The 18,215-nt window shown below is 48.2% G+C and overlaps 1 protein-coding gene across 1 annotated transcript in view; it reads left to right on the top strand.

Moving 5' to 3' along the window:
• The window catches only part of EEF1G (eukaryotic translation elongation factor 1 gamma), a 67,195-nt gene that overhangs the window by 29,564 nt on the left and 19,416 nt on the right, over positions 1 to 18,215 (top strand). The window contains exon 8 of the mRNA XM_063945016.1: positions 16,405 to 16,577. Coding sequence (XP_063801086.1) covers positions 16,405 to 16,577 — 173 coding nt within the window. The remainder of the gene's footprint in view (positions 1 to 16,404; positions 16,578 to 18,215) is intronic.

Here is an 18,215-nt window from a genome sequence, read left to right as displayed (position 1 = left end):
GCCAGAGGTTCAACCCTTTCTACAGGGGGTTCTGAGAATCCAACCCCCTTTCTCTAACGTCCTAAGTGGATGCTGGGGACTCCGTCAGGACCAGGGGGTTTAGCGGCTCCGCAGGAGACAGGGCACAATAATAAAAGCTTTAGGATCAGGTGGTGTGCACTGGCTCCTCCCCCTATGACCCTCCTCCAAGCCTCAGTTAGATTCTTGTGCCCGGCCGAGAAGGGTGCAATCTAGGTGGCTCTCCTGAGCTGCTTAGAATAAAAGTTTAAGTTAGGTTTTTTATTTTCAGTGAGTCCTGCTGGCAACAGGCTCACTGCTACGAGGGACTTAGGGGAGAGAAGTAAACTCACCTGCGTGCAGGATGGATTTGCTTCTTAGGCTACTGGACACCATTAGCTCCAGAGGGAGTCGGAACACAGGTCTCACCCTGGGGTTCGTCCCGGAGTCGTGCCGCCGACCCCCCTTGCAGATGCCGAAGTTGAAGAGGTCCAGAAACAGGCGGCAGAAGACTTTCAGTCTTCATAAGGTAGCGCACAGCACTGCAGCTGTGCGCCATTGTTGTCAGCACACTTCATACCAGCGGTCACTGAGGGTGCAGGGCGCTGGGGGGGGCGCCCTGGGCAGCAATGTATTATACCTTTTTTATGGCTAAAATACATCACATATAGCCCTTGAGGCTATATGGATGTATTTAACCCCTGCCAGATCTCACAAACTCCGGGAGAAGAGCCCGCCGTTTTAGGGGGCGGGGCCTATTCTCCTCAGCACACGGCGCCATTTTCCTGCTCAGCTCTGCTGTGAGGAAGGCTCCCAGGCTCTCCCCTGCACTGCACTACAGAAACAGGGTTAAAACAGAGAGGGGGGGCACTTATTTGGCGATATGATTACATATGTGAAAATGCTATAAGGGAAAACACTTGTATAAGGGGTTGTCCCTGTATAATTATAGCGTTTTTGGTGTGTGCTGGCAAACTCTCCCTCTGTCTCCCCAAAGGGCTAGTGGGGTCCTGTCCTCTATCAGAGCATTCCCTGTGTGTGTGCTGTGTCGGTACGTGTGTGTCGACATGTAGGAGGACGATGTTGGTGAGGAGGCGGAGCAAATTGCCTGTATTGGTGATGTCACTCTCTAGGGAGTCGACACCGGAATGGATGGCTTATTTAGGAATACGTGATAATGTCAACACGATGCAAGGTCGGTTGACGACATGAGACGGCCGGCAAACAAATTAGTACCTGTCCAGGCGTCTCAGACACCGTCAGGGGCTTGTAAAAACGCCCATTTACCTCAGTTGGTCGACACGGACACTGACTTCAGTGTCGACGGTGAAGAAACAAACGTATTTTCCTTTAGGGCCACACGTTACATGTTAAGGGCAATGAAGGAGGTGTTACATATTTCTGATACTACAGGTACCACAAATAAGGGTATTATGTAGGGTGGGAATAATCTACTTGTAGTTTTTCCTGAATCAGATAAATTAAAGTGTGTGATGATACGTGGGTTTCCTCCGATAGAAAATTATTTGAGGTATACCCTTTCCCGCCAGAAGTGAGGGCGAGTTGGAAAACACACCTTAGGGTGGATAAGGCGCTCACACGCTTATAAAAACAAGTGGCGTTACCGTCTCCAGATACGGCCGCCCTCAAGGAGCCAGCTGATAGGAAGCTGAAAAATATCCTAAAAAGTATATACACACATACTGGTGTTATACTACGACCAGCAATCGCCTCAGCCTGGATGTGCAGCGCTGGGGGGGCTTGGTCGGATTTCCTGACTGAAAATATTGATACCCTTGACAGGAACAATATTTTATTGACTATAGAGCATTTTAAGGATGCATTTCTATATATGCGAGATGCACAGAGGGATATTTGCATTCTGGCATCAAGAGTAGAAATGATGTCCATATCTGCCAGACGATGTTTATAGACACGACAGTGGTCAGGTGATGCAGATTCCAGACGGCACATGGAAGTATTGCCGTATAAAGGGGCGGTCCATCGGACCTGGTGGCCATGGCAACAGCTGGAAAATCCACTTTTGTTACCCCAAGTCACATCTCAGCAGAAAAGGACACAGTCTTTTCAGTCTCAGTCCTTTCGTACCCATAAAGGCAGGGGGCAAAAGGCCAGTCATATCTGCCCAGGGTTAGAGGAAAGGGAAGAAGACTGCAGCAGGCAGCCCATTCCCAGGAACAGAAGTCCTCCACAGCTTCTGCCAAGTCCGCAGCATGACGCTGGGGCCATACAAGCGGACTCAGGTGCGGTGGGGGGTCATCTCAAGAGTTTCAGCACGCAGTGGGCTCACTCGCAAGTGGACTCCTGGATCCTACACGTAGTATCCCAGGTGTACATTGGAAATTCGAGACGTCTTCCCCTCACAAGTTCCTGAAGTCTGCTTTACCAACGTCTCCCTCCGACAGGGAGGCAGTATTGGGAAAAAAATTCACAGGCTGTATTCCCAGCAGGTGATAATCAAAGTACCCCTCCTACAACAAGGGAAGGGGTATTATTCCACACTATATTGTGGTACTGAAGCCAAACGGCTCGGTGAGATCTAAAAGATTTGAACAATTACATACAAGGGTTCAAATCAAGATGGAGTCACTCAGAGCAGTGATAGCGAACCAGGACGATATGGTGTCACTGGATATCGGGGACGCTTACCTACATGTCCAAATTTTGCCCTTCTCACCAAGGGTATCTCAGGTTCGTGGTACAGAACTGTAACTATCAGTTCAGACGCTGCCGTTTGGATTGTCCACGGCACCCCGGGTCTTTACCATGGTAATGGCCGAAATGATGATTCTTCCTAAAAGAAATATGGACGCTTTCCTGATAAGGGCAAGGTCCAGAGAACAGTTGGCGGTCGGAGTAGCACTATCTCAAGTAGTTCTACGACAGCACGAGTGGATTCTAAATATTCCAAAATCGCAGCTTTTCCGACGACACTTCTAATGTTCCTAGGAATGATTCTGGACACAGTCCAGAAAAGGATGTTTTCTCCCGGAGAAGAAGGCCAGGGAGTTATCCGAGCTAGTCAGGAACCTCCTAAAACCAGGAAAGGTATCAGTGCATCATTGCACAAGGGTCCTGTGAAAAATGGTGGTTTCTTACAAAGCGATCCCATTCGGTAGATTTCACGCAAGAACCTTTCAGTGGAATCTGCTGGGAAAATGGTCCGGATCGCATCTTCAGATGCATCAGCGGATAACCCTGTCTCCAAGGACAAGGGTGTTTTCTTCTGCGGTGGCTGCAGAGTGCTCATCTATGAAAGGGCCGCAGATTCGACATTCAGGACTGGGTCCTGGTGACCACGGATGCCAGCCTGAGTGGCTGGGGAGCAGTCACACAAGGAAAAAATTTCCAGGGAGTGTGATCAAGTCTGGAGACTTCTCTCCACATAAATATACTGGAGCTAAGGGCAATTTACAAGGCTCTAAGCTTAGCAAGACCTCTGCTTCAAGGTCAGCCGGTATTGATCCAGTGGGACAACAGCACGGCAGTCGCCCACGTAAAACAGGGCGGCACATGAAGCAGGAGGTAAATGGCAGAAACTGCAAGGATTCTTCGCTGGGCGAAAAATCATGTGATAACACTCATCAGTGTTAATTCCGGGAGTGGAAAACTGGGAAGCAGACTTCCTCAGCAGGCATAACCTCCACCCGGGAGAGTGGGGACTTCAGCGGGAAGTCTTCCACATGATTGTAAACCGTTGGGAAAAACCAAAGGTGGACATGATGGCGTCCCGCCTGAACAAAAACCTAGACAGATATTGCGCCAGGTCAAGGGACCCTCAGGCAATAGCGGTGGACGCTCTGGTAACACTGTGGGTGTACCAGTCAGGGTAGGTGTTCCCTCCTATGCATCTCATACCAAAAGTACTGAGAATCATAAGAAGGAGATGAGTAAGAACGATACTCGTGGTTCCGGATGGGTCAAGAAGGACTTGGTACCCGGAACTTCAAGAGATGCTCACGGAAGAACCGTGGCCTCTACCTTTAAGAGAGGACCTGCTCCAGCAGGGGCCTTGTCTGTTCCAAGACTTACCGCGGCTGCGTTTGACGGCATGGCAGTTGAACGCCGGATCCTGAAAGGGCATTCCAGATGAAGTCATCCCTACCCTGGTCGAAGCCAGGAAGGATGTAACCGCAAAACATTTTCACCGCATTTGGCGAAAATATGTTGCGTGGTGAGGCCAAGAAGGTCCCTACAGAGGAATTCCAACTGGGTCGTTTCCTACATTTCCTGAAAACAGGACGGTCTATGGGCCTAAAATTAGGGTCCATTAAGGTTCAAATTTCGACCCTGTCGAATTTCTTCCAGAAAGAACTGGCTTCAGTGCCTGAAGTTCAGACGTTTGTAAAAGGGGTACTGCATATACAGCCTCCTTTGGTGCCCCCAGTGGCACCTTGGGATCTCAATGTTGTTTTGAGTTTCCTAAAGTCACATTGGTTTGATCCACTCACCACTGTGGAATTAAAATATTTCACATGGAAGGTGAAGATTCTATTAGCCCTGGCTTCAGCCAGGCGTGTGTCAGAATGGGCGGCTTTATCATATAAAAGCCCTTACTTAATTTTTCATTCTGACAGGGCAGAATTGAGGACTCGTCCTCAATTTCTCCTTAAGGTGTTTTCTGTTTTTCACATGAACCAACCTATTGTGGTACCTGCGGCTACTAGGGACTTGGAGGACTCCAAGTTACTTGACGTTGTCAGGGCCCTGAAAATATGTTTCCAGGACTACTGGAGTCAGAAAATCTGACTCGCTGTTTAGCCTGTATGCACCCAACAAGATGGGTGTTCCTGCTTCTAAGCAGACGATTGCTCGCTGGATTTGTAGTACAATTCAGCTTGCACATTCTGTGGCAGGCTTGCCACAGCCAAAATCAGTAAAAGCCCATTCCACAAGGAAGTGGGCTCATCTTGGGCGGCTGCCCGAAGGGTCTCGGCTTTACAACTTTGCCGAGCTGCTACTTGGTCAGGGGCACACCCTGACTGAGGAGGACCTGGAGTTCTCTCATTCGGTGCTGCAGAGTCATCCGCACTCTCCCGCCCGTTTGGGAGCTTTGGTATAATCCCCATGGTCCTGACGGAGTCCCCAGCATCCACTTAGGACGTTAGAGAAAATAAGAATTTACTTACCGATAATTCTATTTCTCGTAGTCCGTAGTGGATGCTGGGCGCCCATCCCAAGTGCGGATTGTCTGCAATACTTGTACATAGTTATTGTTACAAAAATCGGGTTATTCTTGTTGTGAGCCATCTTTGCAGAGGCTCCTTCGTTGTTATCATACTGTTAACTGGGTTCAGATCACAGGTTGTACGGTGTGATTGGTGTGGCTGGTATGAGTCTTACCCGGGATTCAATATCCTTCCTTATTATGCACGCTCGTCCGGGCACAGTATCCTAACTGAGGCTTGGAGGAGGGTCATAGGGGGAGGAGCCAGTGCACACCACCTGATCCTAAAGCTTTTATTATTGTGCCCTGTCTCCTGCGGAGCCGCTAAACCCCCTGGTCCTGACGGAGTCCCCAGCATCCACTACGGACTACGAGAAATAGAATTATCGGTAAGTAAATTCTTATTTTTTCATCCTGCCGCTACACCTTGGGACTTAAATTGAGTGTTGGAATTTGGATCACCAACTTTTGAGCCGTTAGCAAGGCCAGACCTGACATATCTCTCTTGGATGGTCGTATTATTGCTTGCATTGTTTTCGGCCAGGCGGGTTTCTGAGTTGGGAGCCCTATCGTGTAAAAGTCCCTTTTTACTTTTTCATGAGGATAGGGCAGAGCTCCGTACAAGAGCAGATCTTTCCTAAGGTTGTTTCGGGGTTTCACGTAAACCAGCCAATTGTGGTCCCATCTTGCCAGGGTCTCGCAGATGGGGATGTGTCCGTGGATGTTGTCTGTGCGTTACGGGTATACGTACAAGTTACGTCGTCCTTCAGAATGTCGGACTTTTGGTTTGTCTTTATGATGGGCCAAAGAAGGGCTGGCCAGCATCTAAGCAGTCTGTCTAGATAAATTGGTCTTGCCATTTGGCATGCTTATATTCCTGTGGCAAACAGGTTCCGGTTCAGGTGGGTGCTCATACCACCCGATCAGTGGGTGCCTCATGGGCGGCTGCCAGAGGTATTTCCACTACTCAACTTTGCAGAGCGGCGACGTGGTCCTCAGTCCACACGTTCGCTAAATTTTACAAGTTTGATACTGTTGCGTCCGAAGATTCTAAGTTTGGACGTTTAGTTTTTGCAGTCAAAAGACAGCACTCCCTCCCTGGGGGATAACTTTGGGACGTCCCCTAATGTCTAAGACTGCTCCAGTGTCCCCTAGTGGATGAAAGAGAAAAGAGGATTTTGGTACTTACCGATAAATCCATTTCTCTGAATCCTCTAGGGGACACTGGACGCCCACCTCGGTGCTATCAGCCTGCTGTGTTCAACGTTCTTGTTCATACAGTTCGTACAAACAGCGTTAGTTTTTCGCTTAAAGAAGTTTCTTGGATGCTGTTTGATATGTTGTACGGTTCGGTTCCTCGCCTTGTGCTATAGTATCATGTCCTGTTCTCTCAGTCAAATTTTTCAAACTGAGGGAGGAGGGATGTGAAGGGGGAGGAGCCGGCTGTGCAGACAATGCTAATTTTAGATTATGCCACACCTCCGGTTGCAAGCTTCACACCCCTAATGTCTAAGACTGCTCTAGTGTCCCCTAGAGGATTCAGAGAAATAGATTTATCGGTAAGTACCAAAATCCTCTTTTCACCACTAATTGTGTTACTTTTAGCCACTTGTAAGAATTATTTATGGCAATAGGCCAGACAAAAAGCAGGCTCAGTTGTTTTCACTGTGCGGCTCCAAACTTGCAAGGGCTAACACGGATCCTGGTCCCCTCTGTACTACATGCTCTGAAACACCTGTGGCAGAGCAGCGGGGTAGTTCTGTAGACCAGTTGATACCTCTGTGGGCCAGGAACATGGCCGATGTTAGAGCTGATTTGCAGCAGTCCCAGTCGGGGACTGCTTCAGGACAGTCGTCTCCGGAACCTCCGTGGGCAAGAAAGATGGGCAGGTGTCTCTCTGACTCGGCTCAAGAATCCTCTACAACCTCAGGAGTCAAGTTGTTGATAGGTTTCATACTTCGAACTCTTAATCTTCAAGATACGACTGTCGGAATCTTCGACTGCTTATATTTTATTTATTTATTTATTTTTAAATGTCAAAAAGACAAGTGACTGTTTTCCTTTCCAAAACGCATTTTGCAGACATTTTAAGAGGCCTGGCTGAAGCCAGACTCTCTTTATTCAAGTTCCTACAAAATTTGAGATTTCTGTATCCCAGTGCAGAAGAGGACACAAGATCCTGAAAAACCGCTCAGACTGTAGATGCCCCTATTACACATCTGGCAATGGTTAATCCTTTGGTGCAGTCAGGAGACCTTAAGGGATCCTACAGATAGGGAGACTTGGGCAATTCTTAAATCTATATTCACCTTATCTATTTCTCTAGATGACCCATCCGAAGCTATACAATTAGTTTAAAAATAATAAATACGTTCTGAAGCACTCACTTTTATATAGGCGAAGCCTTGTTGGACTCTGCCTCACTCCAGTCACAGGTATCTGCCTTAGTTGTAACAGCAGGAAGAACTCTCTGGCTTCAAGCTTGGAACGCTGACTCCAATTCAAAGCAGACTTTAATAGCCGTTCCCTTTTGAAGAAGGGTCCCTCTTTGGCTCGGAGCTTACAAAAATAAATACACTGTGGGACAAGAGCCCTTTTCTTCCGGTTGCTCCTCAGAAACCAAATCCAACAAAGTTTCGAACCTTTCGTACTAAAGGTAGGGGAAGTTTCCAGTTCTTTCGGGCCTCTTCACAATTTCCACGCAGAAGACCGTTCTGAGGTAGAGGAACCCAGTCATCTTGTAGACCAGCCGTCACCCCTACCAACAAGCCTCCTGCATGATTGTTCGGGACCTCCGGAGGGATCTTTGGTGGTTGGGGCTCGGTTACTTCAGTTCAGGAAGGTATGGCTTCTGTTGAAACCAGATCGGTGGGTGACAGGGGTCGGATTCCAAGGATATATTTTGGGACCTCAAGGAACCAGTCCCATTTCTCTCCCATGCTATCCCTCCTGACGCAACTTCCGCGCTTTTACACTGCGGAGTAATTCTTCCGGTTCCCAAACAACAGAGTCGGGGCTTTTACTTGAGTCTTTCTCGTAAACAAAGCGGACTGTTAGTTTTGGGCCAATTTAAATCTAAAATGCCTAAATTTGTATCCCTCTGTACAGAGATTCAGAATGGAATCCATTCGTTCAGTCATCACCTCCATGGAACCGGCTGAAATTTTTTTTTTTTTTTTATGGCTTCCATAGACCTAAAGGACGCATACCTACATATTCCCATTTGAACAGGTCACCAGATCTTCTGAGATCTTCCGTTCGGTCTATCCATCTATGTTTATGAAACTCATGGCCCACAAAGTTGTGGTACTCGGGTGCCAGGGAGTCAACATTACTCCTTACTTGGACACTTCTTCACCAACAAATGCAGCTCACAACAAACACCCTACAGTCATTCGAGTGGATAGTGAATTTCTCAAAAATCTTCGCTACTTCCTTCTCAGAAGATGGTATTTCTAGGTGTCTTGTTTGACACGAGGAGCCAAACAAGGACAATGTTCAGGATCTACAATCCACAATCATCCCTGTTACCATTGCCAATGGGCTCACGTTCTCAGATATATGCTGCTGTTGGGAAAGATGGTGGCAAACATGGAATCGGGCAGTGCCATATGCCTGATTCCATGTTTGACCACTTCAGGCTCAGATTCTCATCTGTTGGACTCGAATGGGACTACATCTAGACTTGTAATTGTTCCGTTGGTCTGTTCAGACTCGTCAGTCTCTACATTGGTGGTTTCACAGCCCCAATCTGACCAAGGGGGTGCCATTCACAATTTGGTCTTTGACGGTCACCATGGACGCCAGCCTCATGGGTTGGGGGGGCAGTGTTTCAATTTCAGCACTTCCAGGGCCTCTGGAACAGCCAGTAATTGACTGGGCCAATCAACATTTTGGAATTGAGAGCACTCCGGTATGTTCTGCTTCAGATATGAATCAACGTCCGGGGTCATCCAGTACGATTTCAATCCGACAACGTCAAGGCGATGGTTTAAGTCATCAGACAAGGCGGAAGTTGAAGCTGAAAAGCCATGACGGAAGTCTACCATATCCACCAGTGGGTGGAACATTGGGTTCCGACCATCTCAGCAGTTCGCATCCCAGGAGTGGAAAACTGGGAAGCAGATTTCTTAAGCCGTCAGACGATCCATACGGAGGAATGGGAGCTTCCTCAAGAGGTGTTTCTTACCCTGATGTTCTTCTGGGTTACTCCCGACATTGACCTCCAGACATTTCATCTCAACAAAAAACTACCTCTGTACGGCTCACAAAATCAGGATACTAAGTCAGCGCTGATCGATGCCTTGACATCTCCACGGTGGTTTCAGCTGTGATCTGTTCCTGACAATTCCTCTACTCTCACGCCTACCTCAGCGCATCTGGAGAGAAGGTCTACAGGTCATTCTCGTGACTCCGGCCTGGCCTCGTCGCCAGTGGTACACTCTTCTGCGCAGCAGGGTGACAAAAAAATCAAAACCGTTCCGTCTACCTCTACGACCAGATTTTATTCTACAAGCACCTTGTCGCCACCACGATTTAAATTGTCTGGTTTTGATGGCATGGTTCTTGAATCCAGCATTCTAAGAACTAAAGGGTTTATCTCTACTAGTGGTGAGCACTATGCTCCAAGCTAGGCAGAGCCAGTCATCTCTCGAATTTCTCACGGCGTGTGGCATTTCTATATTGCTTGGAGTGAAGACCGTGGGTTGTCGCCAAACTTCTTTTGCTTACCTCGCCTGTTGTCTTTTTCCTTCAGGATGGTCTGACTAAGGGACTTCATCTTTCTTCCTTTAAAGGGCAACATCTTTGGCTCTCATCTAGACGTTCCTTCACGAGGTGCTCAGGATTCAACCTCCGTTTGTTCTTCCGGTTCCCCCCTGGATTTAAAATTAGTTCTTAAGGCTTTTCAGAAGCCATTACTTCGGACAGAAATGTTTCAGAGTTAGCGTCGCTTTCTTATAGGCTACCTTTGTTAGCTTTTACATGAGGATCAAGTGGTCTTGCGTACGAAACCTTCCTTCATGCCAAAGATTGTGTCGGTTTTCCACCTGAATCAGGACATTGTACTTCCTGCGTTTGTTTCAAATTCTTCCGCAAAGGATAGTTATTTGGCAATACTTGAGGTTGTTAAGGCCTTACACATTTATTGTCTCGTACGGAGTCGATTTGCTGTACAGATATTTTGTTGTTTTTGATTGATGCACCCAGACGTGGCTGACCGGCCTCTAAGAAAGCGGTGGCTTGTTTGCTGACCTCTGCGATTTGACAGGCCTATGTACCCTATACTGTTCCCATTCCTGAATCTGAGAGCTCATTCAAGGGCTGTTGGAACCTCCTGGACTGTTCACAGAGGTGTATCTGTTGAGCAGTTGTGCAGAGCGGCGACCTGGTCGTCCGTGCATACTTTCACAAGGTTTTACCATTTTCATACTTTTGGATTGGAGACTGCCTCTATGGGCGTCAAATTTTACAGACGGCTATGCCGTCTGGTTCTCCCTCCTCTAATTAGCTTGCTTTGGGAAATCCCATCAGTAAGTGCGCAGCGTCTCCCAGATGGATGAAAGAGAAATAGTGATTTTTGTTACTTACCGTAAAATCTTTCTCTGATTTCCATCTGGGGGACGCTGCGATCCCTCCCGTCTTTTTAGCTACTTTATTGGTTATGGTCTGTTCTGTCTCTTTCGGTTTTGCTAAACGTTAACTGAGGTAATTCCTGAACAGGATGTAGATGGGAGGGGTTAGAGGGGGGAGGAGTTGCTTTCTATAGGTTCTGTGCCAAACTCCCTTCCCACACACACACTAACCCATCAGTAAGTGCGCAGCGTCCCCCAGATGGATGAGAGATTTTACGGTAAGTAACAAAAATCACTATTTTCTGAATCCACTTGGGGACACTGGAACTTAGGCAGCTGCGGTGTGAGTAATGGAGACCGGAGGTAACACAATGTATAAATTAGTGCACAGCAGCAGCCAGCTCCTCCCCCTCCCCATCATCCCTCCAGTTTGAAAAATAGACGGAGGGAACATGAGAGAGAAAAAACATTTGGGAAGGAACCAACCATACTACAACATCAACCAAGTAACTATCAACCCTTCCACCAAACATGTTTGAGCCAATATAACGAGCACGCAGGCTGGCAGCACCGAGGCAGGCGTCCAGTGTCCCCGGGTGGTTTCAGAGAAATGGATTTATCGGCAAGTACCAAAATCCTCCCTCCTTTCTCTTTTATCCACTAGGGGACACTGGAACTTAGACAGCTGGGAACGTTCCAAAGATACTCCCGTGCGTGGGAGTGCTGTCTGAAGCCTGCAGAATCAAATGTCCAAAATTAGAATCTCTAGACAAACGTATCAAATTTGTAGAAATGAGTGAACGTGTGCTGAGGGACCACGTTGCAACTCTACAAAGTTGGGCAATAGAAGCTCCTACCGACCTGGTGGTATGAGCACCCACCTGAAACGGGACTCTCTTACCGCTTGAGACATACGCCTGTTTGATGGTCAGTCTTATCCATCTGGCCAACGTTTGTTTTGTAGCCGGTCAACCCCTCCTGGGACTGTCATACAGCAAGAACAAACCGTTTGACCTAAGGGAACTTGTAGCCTGTATGTAAACCCTTAGTGCTCTGACCACATCCAGGGAACAGTCACCTTCTGACAACCCCTGAAAAGATGGGACCACAATTGTCTGGCTTATGTGAAATCCAGAAACCACCTTTAGCAAAAATTCCACCCTAGTACGGAGTTTCGCCCTATCTTTGTGAAAAAACAGAAAAGCGCTCTTACACAAAAGGGCTCCTAATTCAGAGACCCTACTTGTCGACGACAAGGCAAGAAGCAAGACTGTCTTCCAGGACACCTTGTTGAGGTCTGCCCGTTCCAAAGGCTCGAAGAGATCAGACCGTAAAAAGTCTATCACTAAGTTAAGATCCCACGGAGCCGTGGGAGGTCTAAAGGGTGGTTGTAGTCTCAAACAACCCCTGTAAAAATAAATAATAAAAATCTACCTCCTGCGAGACGGTGCTGGGAACAAACCCAAAAGAGACGATACCTGAGCCTTCATAGACACCAGTCTCAATTCTCCTTCCAAACCAGTTTGCAAAAAACAACAATCTCTGTTAGTGCGGAACTCTCTTGTGTTCCAACCCTTAGGCTGGCACCATTCTATGTATTTCTACCAGATTCTATGATGGTATGCCGTAGTAACTGGCTTTCTTGCCGCTAACATGGTAGGAATAGCAGATCTCCGAATACCCCTCTCTTTTTATTATCCTGGTCTCGAGCAACGCTGTCAAACATAGGCAGTTCAGGCCTAGGTATAGAAATGGGCCATGTAACAACAGATTCTTTGTGGTAGCCTCCATGTTTCTTCCACCAGGAGCTCCTTCAGATCTGAGAACCAACTTCTGCGAGGCCAGTCTGGTTCTCAGTATTACCCACGCTCGCTCTTGTTTCACCTTCTTGAGTACCCTCGGTAATAGGGAAAACGGTGGGAATATGTACCCCCAGCTCGTATGGCCAGCGCATCCACTGCCTCTTCTGCTGGATCCCTCATCCTGGCCACATATCTCGGCAACTGATGATTGTTTAGCGTAGAGATGTGTGGGTTCGGATTTACTCGGGTTTTGCTTATTGGTTATCCAAAACGTGTGACATCCGTGATCCAATAAGATGCCGTTTCGAGACCCGAGTAAAACCGAACCCGCACATCTCTAGTTTAGAGAGGCCATCAGATCTACCTGTGGTAACCCACACAGCCTTACTACTGCGTTGAAGATGTGGGGGTGCATGTCCTCATGGCTGAGGTAGTCTGCCTCCCAATTGTCCACTCCTGGAATGAAGAACGCCAACAGGATTATGTTGTGCTTCTCTCTCCAAGACAGAATCCTTGTTTCCTCCTTTTAAGGCCATGCGGCTCTTCATTCCTCCTTGACTGTTTATATACGCCATTGCCGTTGCATTGTCCGATTGCACTCTCGCGTGCTGTGCTCTTACTAGCCTCTCCACTTGAAGTGCATTGTAGATGGCTCTTAGTTCCAGCACATTTATCGGCAAGCTGCTCTCGGACGGTGACCACCTACCCTGGAATCGATGGTCGCAAAGCACTGCACCCCAACCTCTGAGACTTGCATCCATTGTTAAGATGATCCAGTCCCAGATTCCAAATCGCTTCCCTGCTGATAGGTTCCTGTGTACCGACCACCAAATTAACGATGTCCTGGCCTGAGGTGACAGGCAAATTCTCCGGTGAAGGAACAGGTGTACACCTACCCGTTGTGCAATCAGATTTAGCTGAAAAGGCCTGGCGTGTAGTCTGCTGTATTGAATCGCCTAAATAGATTCTACAATCTTCCCTAGGAGCCGTATACAAAGCTGTAGAGATACGTTTTGGTTCTGTAAAACTTGCCGCACCGTGTCCCTGATGTCTTGAATTTTGTCTTCTGGAAGGAACACTCTCAACCGTATTGTATCCAGGATGAGACCCAAGAACTGAAGTCTTTGGGTTGCAGGTTGGATTTCTTGAGTTCACAGTCCAGCCGTGTTGAATCAGAATCTGATAAGTGATCTGTGCATTGCTCTGAATTGGTAGTGCCTCTTTCCCACTGCAAACCTCAGGTATGCTTGATGTGGTGTCCAAATTGGAACATGTAGGTACGCATCCTTTATGTCCTTTGACACCATGAATTCCTGTTCCAGGCCCGCAATCACAGATTGGATAGATTCCATCTTGAACCTGTAAGCAGTCAGGAATTGATTTTAACAACACTTTTAAATTCAGAATGGGTCTTACTGAGCCATCTGGTTTGGGTACCACACAATCTATTTGAAGAAAATCCCGTCCCTCTTTGTGGTGCCGTAACTGGCGCAATTACCTTTGTCAGAAGTAATTTTTGGATTGCTGTTTTTAATGCCTGCGCTCTTTGAGGGCACTGAGGTAAACCCGTGGTAAATAATTGACTGTGAGGTCGGACTAGAAAGTCTATTTTGTATCCCTGGGAAACTATGCTGTTGAATCAGACTTCTGGAGAGGTTTCTGCTCTGGCTTCCTGAAACCTCCGCAACGTGGCGCACACCTTGGGGGACCCAAGATGAGCTAGGAGACCGTCATGCCACGGTCTTATCAGTGGGCCTTGCATCCTGTTTAAGGGGTGTTGACTGAGAAGGCCTCTACCTCTTTCCACGAGCTTGCCCTCCAAAACCTCTGGCACGAAAGGACGGTGACCTAAAGGATGTAAAGGTCAGACCAGAGTAGCTCCTTTTTATTGCTTGCGTGCTCCTAAGATACTCAGTAGGCAGGAAGGTAGATTTTCCAGCCGTGGCCTATGAAATCCATTTGTCCAGCTCTGGACCAAACAAAGTCTCCCCCGACAAAAGGAATAGCTTCCACTGCCTTCTTAGAATCCGAATCCACCTGCCAGTCCCTGAGCCACAGAATCTCTGCCTGGCTGACACTGCAGAAGCCGAGATGCGGGTCGCTATCCTGCTAGCATCCTTTTGCAGCTTGGCAAAGATAAGTGGCAGACTCACTGATATTCTCCGCCAGACGAGATATCTCCTCCTGGTTATTTTCTTCCGCCACTGCTCGAACTCTGTCCAGCCCAAGCCACAATAGCTTTATTAATCCAGGCGCTCACAAGCGTAGGTCTGTAAGATGCTCCTGCTGCCGCGAAGATGAATTTGAGCGCTGTATCTGGCTAACGATCCGAAGCATCCTTCAGTGTGGTCACACTTGGTATTGGTAGGATGGTCTTCTTTGACAATCTAGCCAAAGGCGCATCTACAATAGGTGGCACCTCCCATTTGGACGTAACCCCTTTGGGCAGGGGATAATTTACCGTAAATTTCTTGGGCAATTGGAAACGCCTGTCTGGCTGTTTCCATGCTCTCTCTCCCCCCCCCCCAAATCTGTTCCTGGGGTGTTTGAGGAGTAGGAAATACCGTTGAGTGTGGTTTTTGAGACTCAAACAGATCAAAAACCTCTGGTTCCTTGATTTCTTCCTCCTTCAAGTTTAGGACCTGCTTTACTGTCTCAATAAGGGACTCCAAATTCCCTAACCTCCCAATCCTCCTCCTGTGGAGTAATCTCTAACAAGTCCTCTATTGACTCCCTCTCATCCTCATCTGCCAAGAGAACCTCTTCCAATTCCTCCTGCAGGACTGGAAGAGGCCTCTTCACAGATTTGCGCACAGGTTTCTGTACTTGAGCAGGAGGTGCAACTCTGATTAAGAATTCCTCCATTGTCGAGGAAAAACCCGCAGGCCATTCTGAATGTTACTTGTGAGATACCGCCAGGACACTTTCCACGTTACGGAAGGAGCACTGCTCCCGGCCTGTGTGTTCATAACCAAACGCGTCGCACACCCCCGGAGCTGGCAACACTTTTTTTTTTTTTTTTACGCGGAACAAATTCTCTGCTGGTGCTTTTGATGCCATGTTAAGAACACACGCGCAAGCATCAAAACTACCTCTTTCCTGTGCCCCCGGCCGTTTCCCCACTACCGGAGTACATACCCTGATGCGCTGACTGGACAGCGGGATTAGACACTGTTCGCAGCAAATATGCGACTGCTGCGGATGAGTCTAACCCTATACGATGTTCCTGCGCCTGCTGGGAGTTATACTGTAGGGAAGGGGAGCCTAAATAAACCCATGCTCTGTATGACTGCCCTGGGTGAGGAGTCTACTCGCTGTACTGTCTCCTTCCTGACCTCCCCCCTTCCACCGGGATCTTTGCCTTACTCGTACTCAACAGTACCTTGGTGTCACCTGCTCCCCCCTTTTTGCCAAGTGGGATTGGGCCACTGTATTGCTTGTGTAGAGTAAACGTTATCTCTTTCTGGAGCGTGAGCTCCCGTTTCTGCTTCTACCTCCTAAGCACAATTTTTCAAACTGGAGGGATGATATGGTGAAGGGGGAGGAGCCAGCTGTGCTCTAATTTTATACATTGTGCTACCTGCAGTCTTCATTTCTCACACCCCTGCTGTCTAAGTTCCAGTGTCCCCTAGTGGATGGAAGAGAAATACAGAGTGCTACACAAGGCATGTTGGAGGTAGGCTGAGTAGTACATGGAGCATAGGATCGGAATGCTGGGTAGTGTGGTCTCATGAAGACTGCACCAACTGCATTATGATTGTTTATTAGAAAATTGTGTGTGTGTGAGAGAGATGGTTAGATTGCCAGGTGACACCCCCTTTATGTCTGTCTTTTCTTCTTCCAGCTCATTTATCATGGATGAGTTTAAAAGAAAATATTCCAATGAGGACACTCTTTCAGTGGCCCTGCCTTACTTCTGGGAGCACTTTGACAAAGAGGGTTGGTCAATCTGGTATTCAGAGTATCGTTTCCCTAATGAACTGACACAGACCTTCATGAGCTGCAACCTCATTACAGGTACGTAGTACTAGGCATGACATACTGCAGTGTTGACCTTGTGGTTCAGAGGCATCTCTTGCATTTGCAGCTGTGAATGCATCGGCATATTGTGTTTCATTGTTGTGGACTTTAGGGGGTATATGCAATTAGCGGCGAATCGCGGCAATTTTTCGGCCGTTTTTTTAATTCGACACAATTCGACCGTCTAATTTCGGCAAGTGGGTGCCGAAATTGACCATATTCAATAAAAAACGGATTCGACAGTCCCGCTGACGAAAAACGGCCGATTTGACGGATTTTGTTCCGATTTTTTTAAAAAACCGGTAAAAACGGGAAAAAACACGAAAAAAAATTGCGTGGGGTCCCCCCTCCAAAGCATAACCAGCCTCGGGCTCTTCGAGCCGGTCCTGGTTCTAAAAATCCGGGGGGGGAAATGGACAGGGGATCCCCCGTATTTTTAAAACCAGCACCGGGCTCTGCGCCTGGTGCTGGTGCAAAAAATACGGGGGACAAAGTAGGGGTCCCCCGTATTTTTCTCTAACGTCCTAGTGGATGCTGGGAACTCCGTAAGGACCATGGGGAATAGCGGGCTCCGAAGGAGGCTGGGCACTCTAGAAAGATCTTAGACTACCTGGTGTGCACTGGCTCCTCCCACTATGACCCTCCTCCAAGCCCCAGTTAGATTTCGTGCCCGGCCGAGGTTGGATGCACACTAGGGGCTCTCCTGAGCTCTTAGAAAGTTATAGTCTTAGAATTTTTTTTTTTTTTTTCAGTGAGACCTGCTGGCAACAGGCTCACTGCAGCGAGGGACTAAGGGGAGAAGAAGCGAACTCGCCTGCTTGCAGCCGGATTGGGCTTCTTAGGCTACTGGACACCATTAGCTCCAGAGGGATCGACCGCAGGCCCAGCCTTGATGTTCGGTCCCGGAGCCGCGCCGCCGTCCCCCTTACAGAGCCAGAAGCAGGAAGATGGTCCGGAAAATCGGCGGCATGAAGACATCCTGTCTTCACCAAGGTAGCGCACAGCACTGCAGCTGTGCGCCATTGCTCCTCATACACACTTCACACTCCGGTCACTGAGGGTGCAGAGCGCTGGGGGGGGGCGCTCTGAGGCAGCAATAAAAACACCTTGGCTGGCTAAAATACCTCAATATATAGCCCCTGGGGCTATATATGAGGTAAATACCCCTGCCAGAATCCCAAAATAAGCGGGAGAATAGGCCGCGAAAAAGGGGCGGAGCCTATCTCCTCAGCACACTGGCGCCATTTTTCCCTCACAGCTCGGCTGGAAGGAAGCTCCCTGGCTCTTCCCTGCATTTCTACAATACAGTAAGAGGGAAAAAGAGAGGGGGGGCACTAAATTGGCACTGTATACAGTATAAGCAGCTATTAGGGACATAACTCAGTTAGTCCCTGTATATATATAGCGCTCTGGTGTGTGCTGGCATACTCTTACTCTGTCCCCCCAAAGGGCTTTTGTGGGTCCTGTCCTCTATTTGAGCATTCCCTGTGTGTGTGGAGTGTCGGTACGGCTGTGTCGACATGTTTGAGGAGGATAATGATGTGGAGGGGGAGCAGATGCCTTTAGCAGAGATGTCACCCCCTGCGGGGCAGACACCGGAGTGGATGGTATTATGGCAAGAAATGAGTGCACGTA

Source organism: Pseudophryne corroboree, chromosome 11 (assembly GCF_028390025.1).
Source record: "Pseudophryne corroboree isolate aPseCor3 chromosome 11, aPseCor3.hap2, whole genome shotgun sequence".
Lineage (NCBI taxonomy): Eukaryota > Metazoa > Chordata > Amphibia > Anura > Myobatrachidae > Pseudophryne > Pseudophryne corroboree.
Note: the sequence above shows the minus strand (reverse complement) of the source record. Positions and strands in the feature narration are given on the sequence as shown.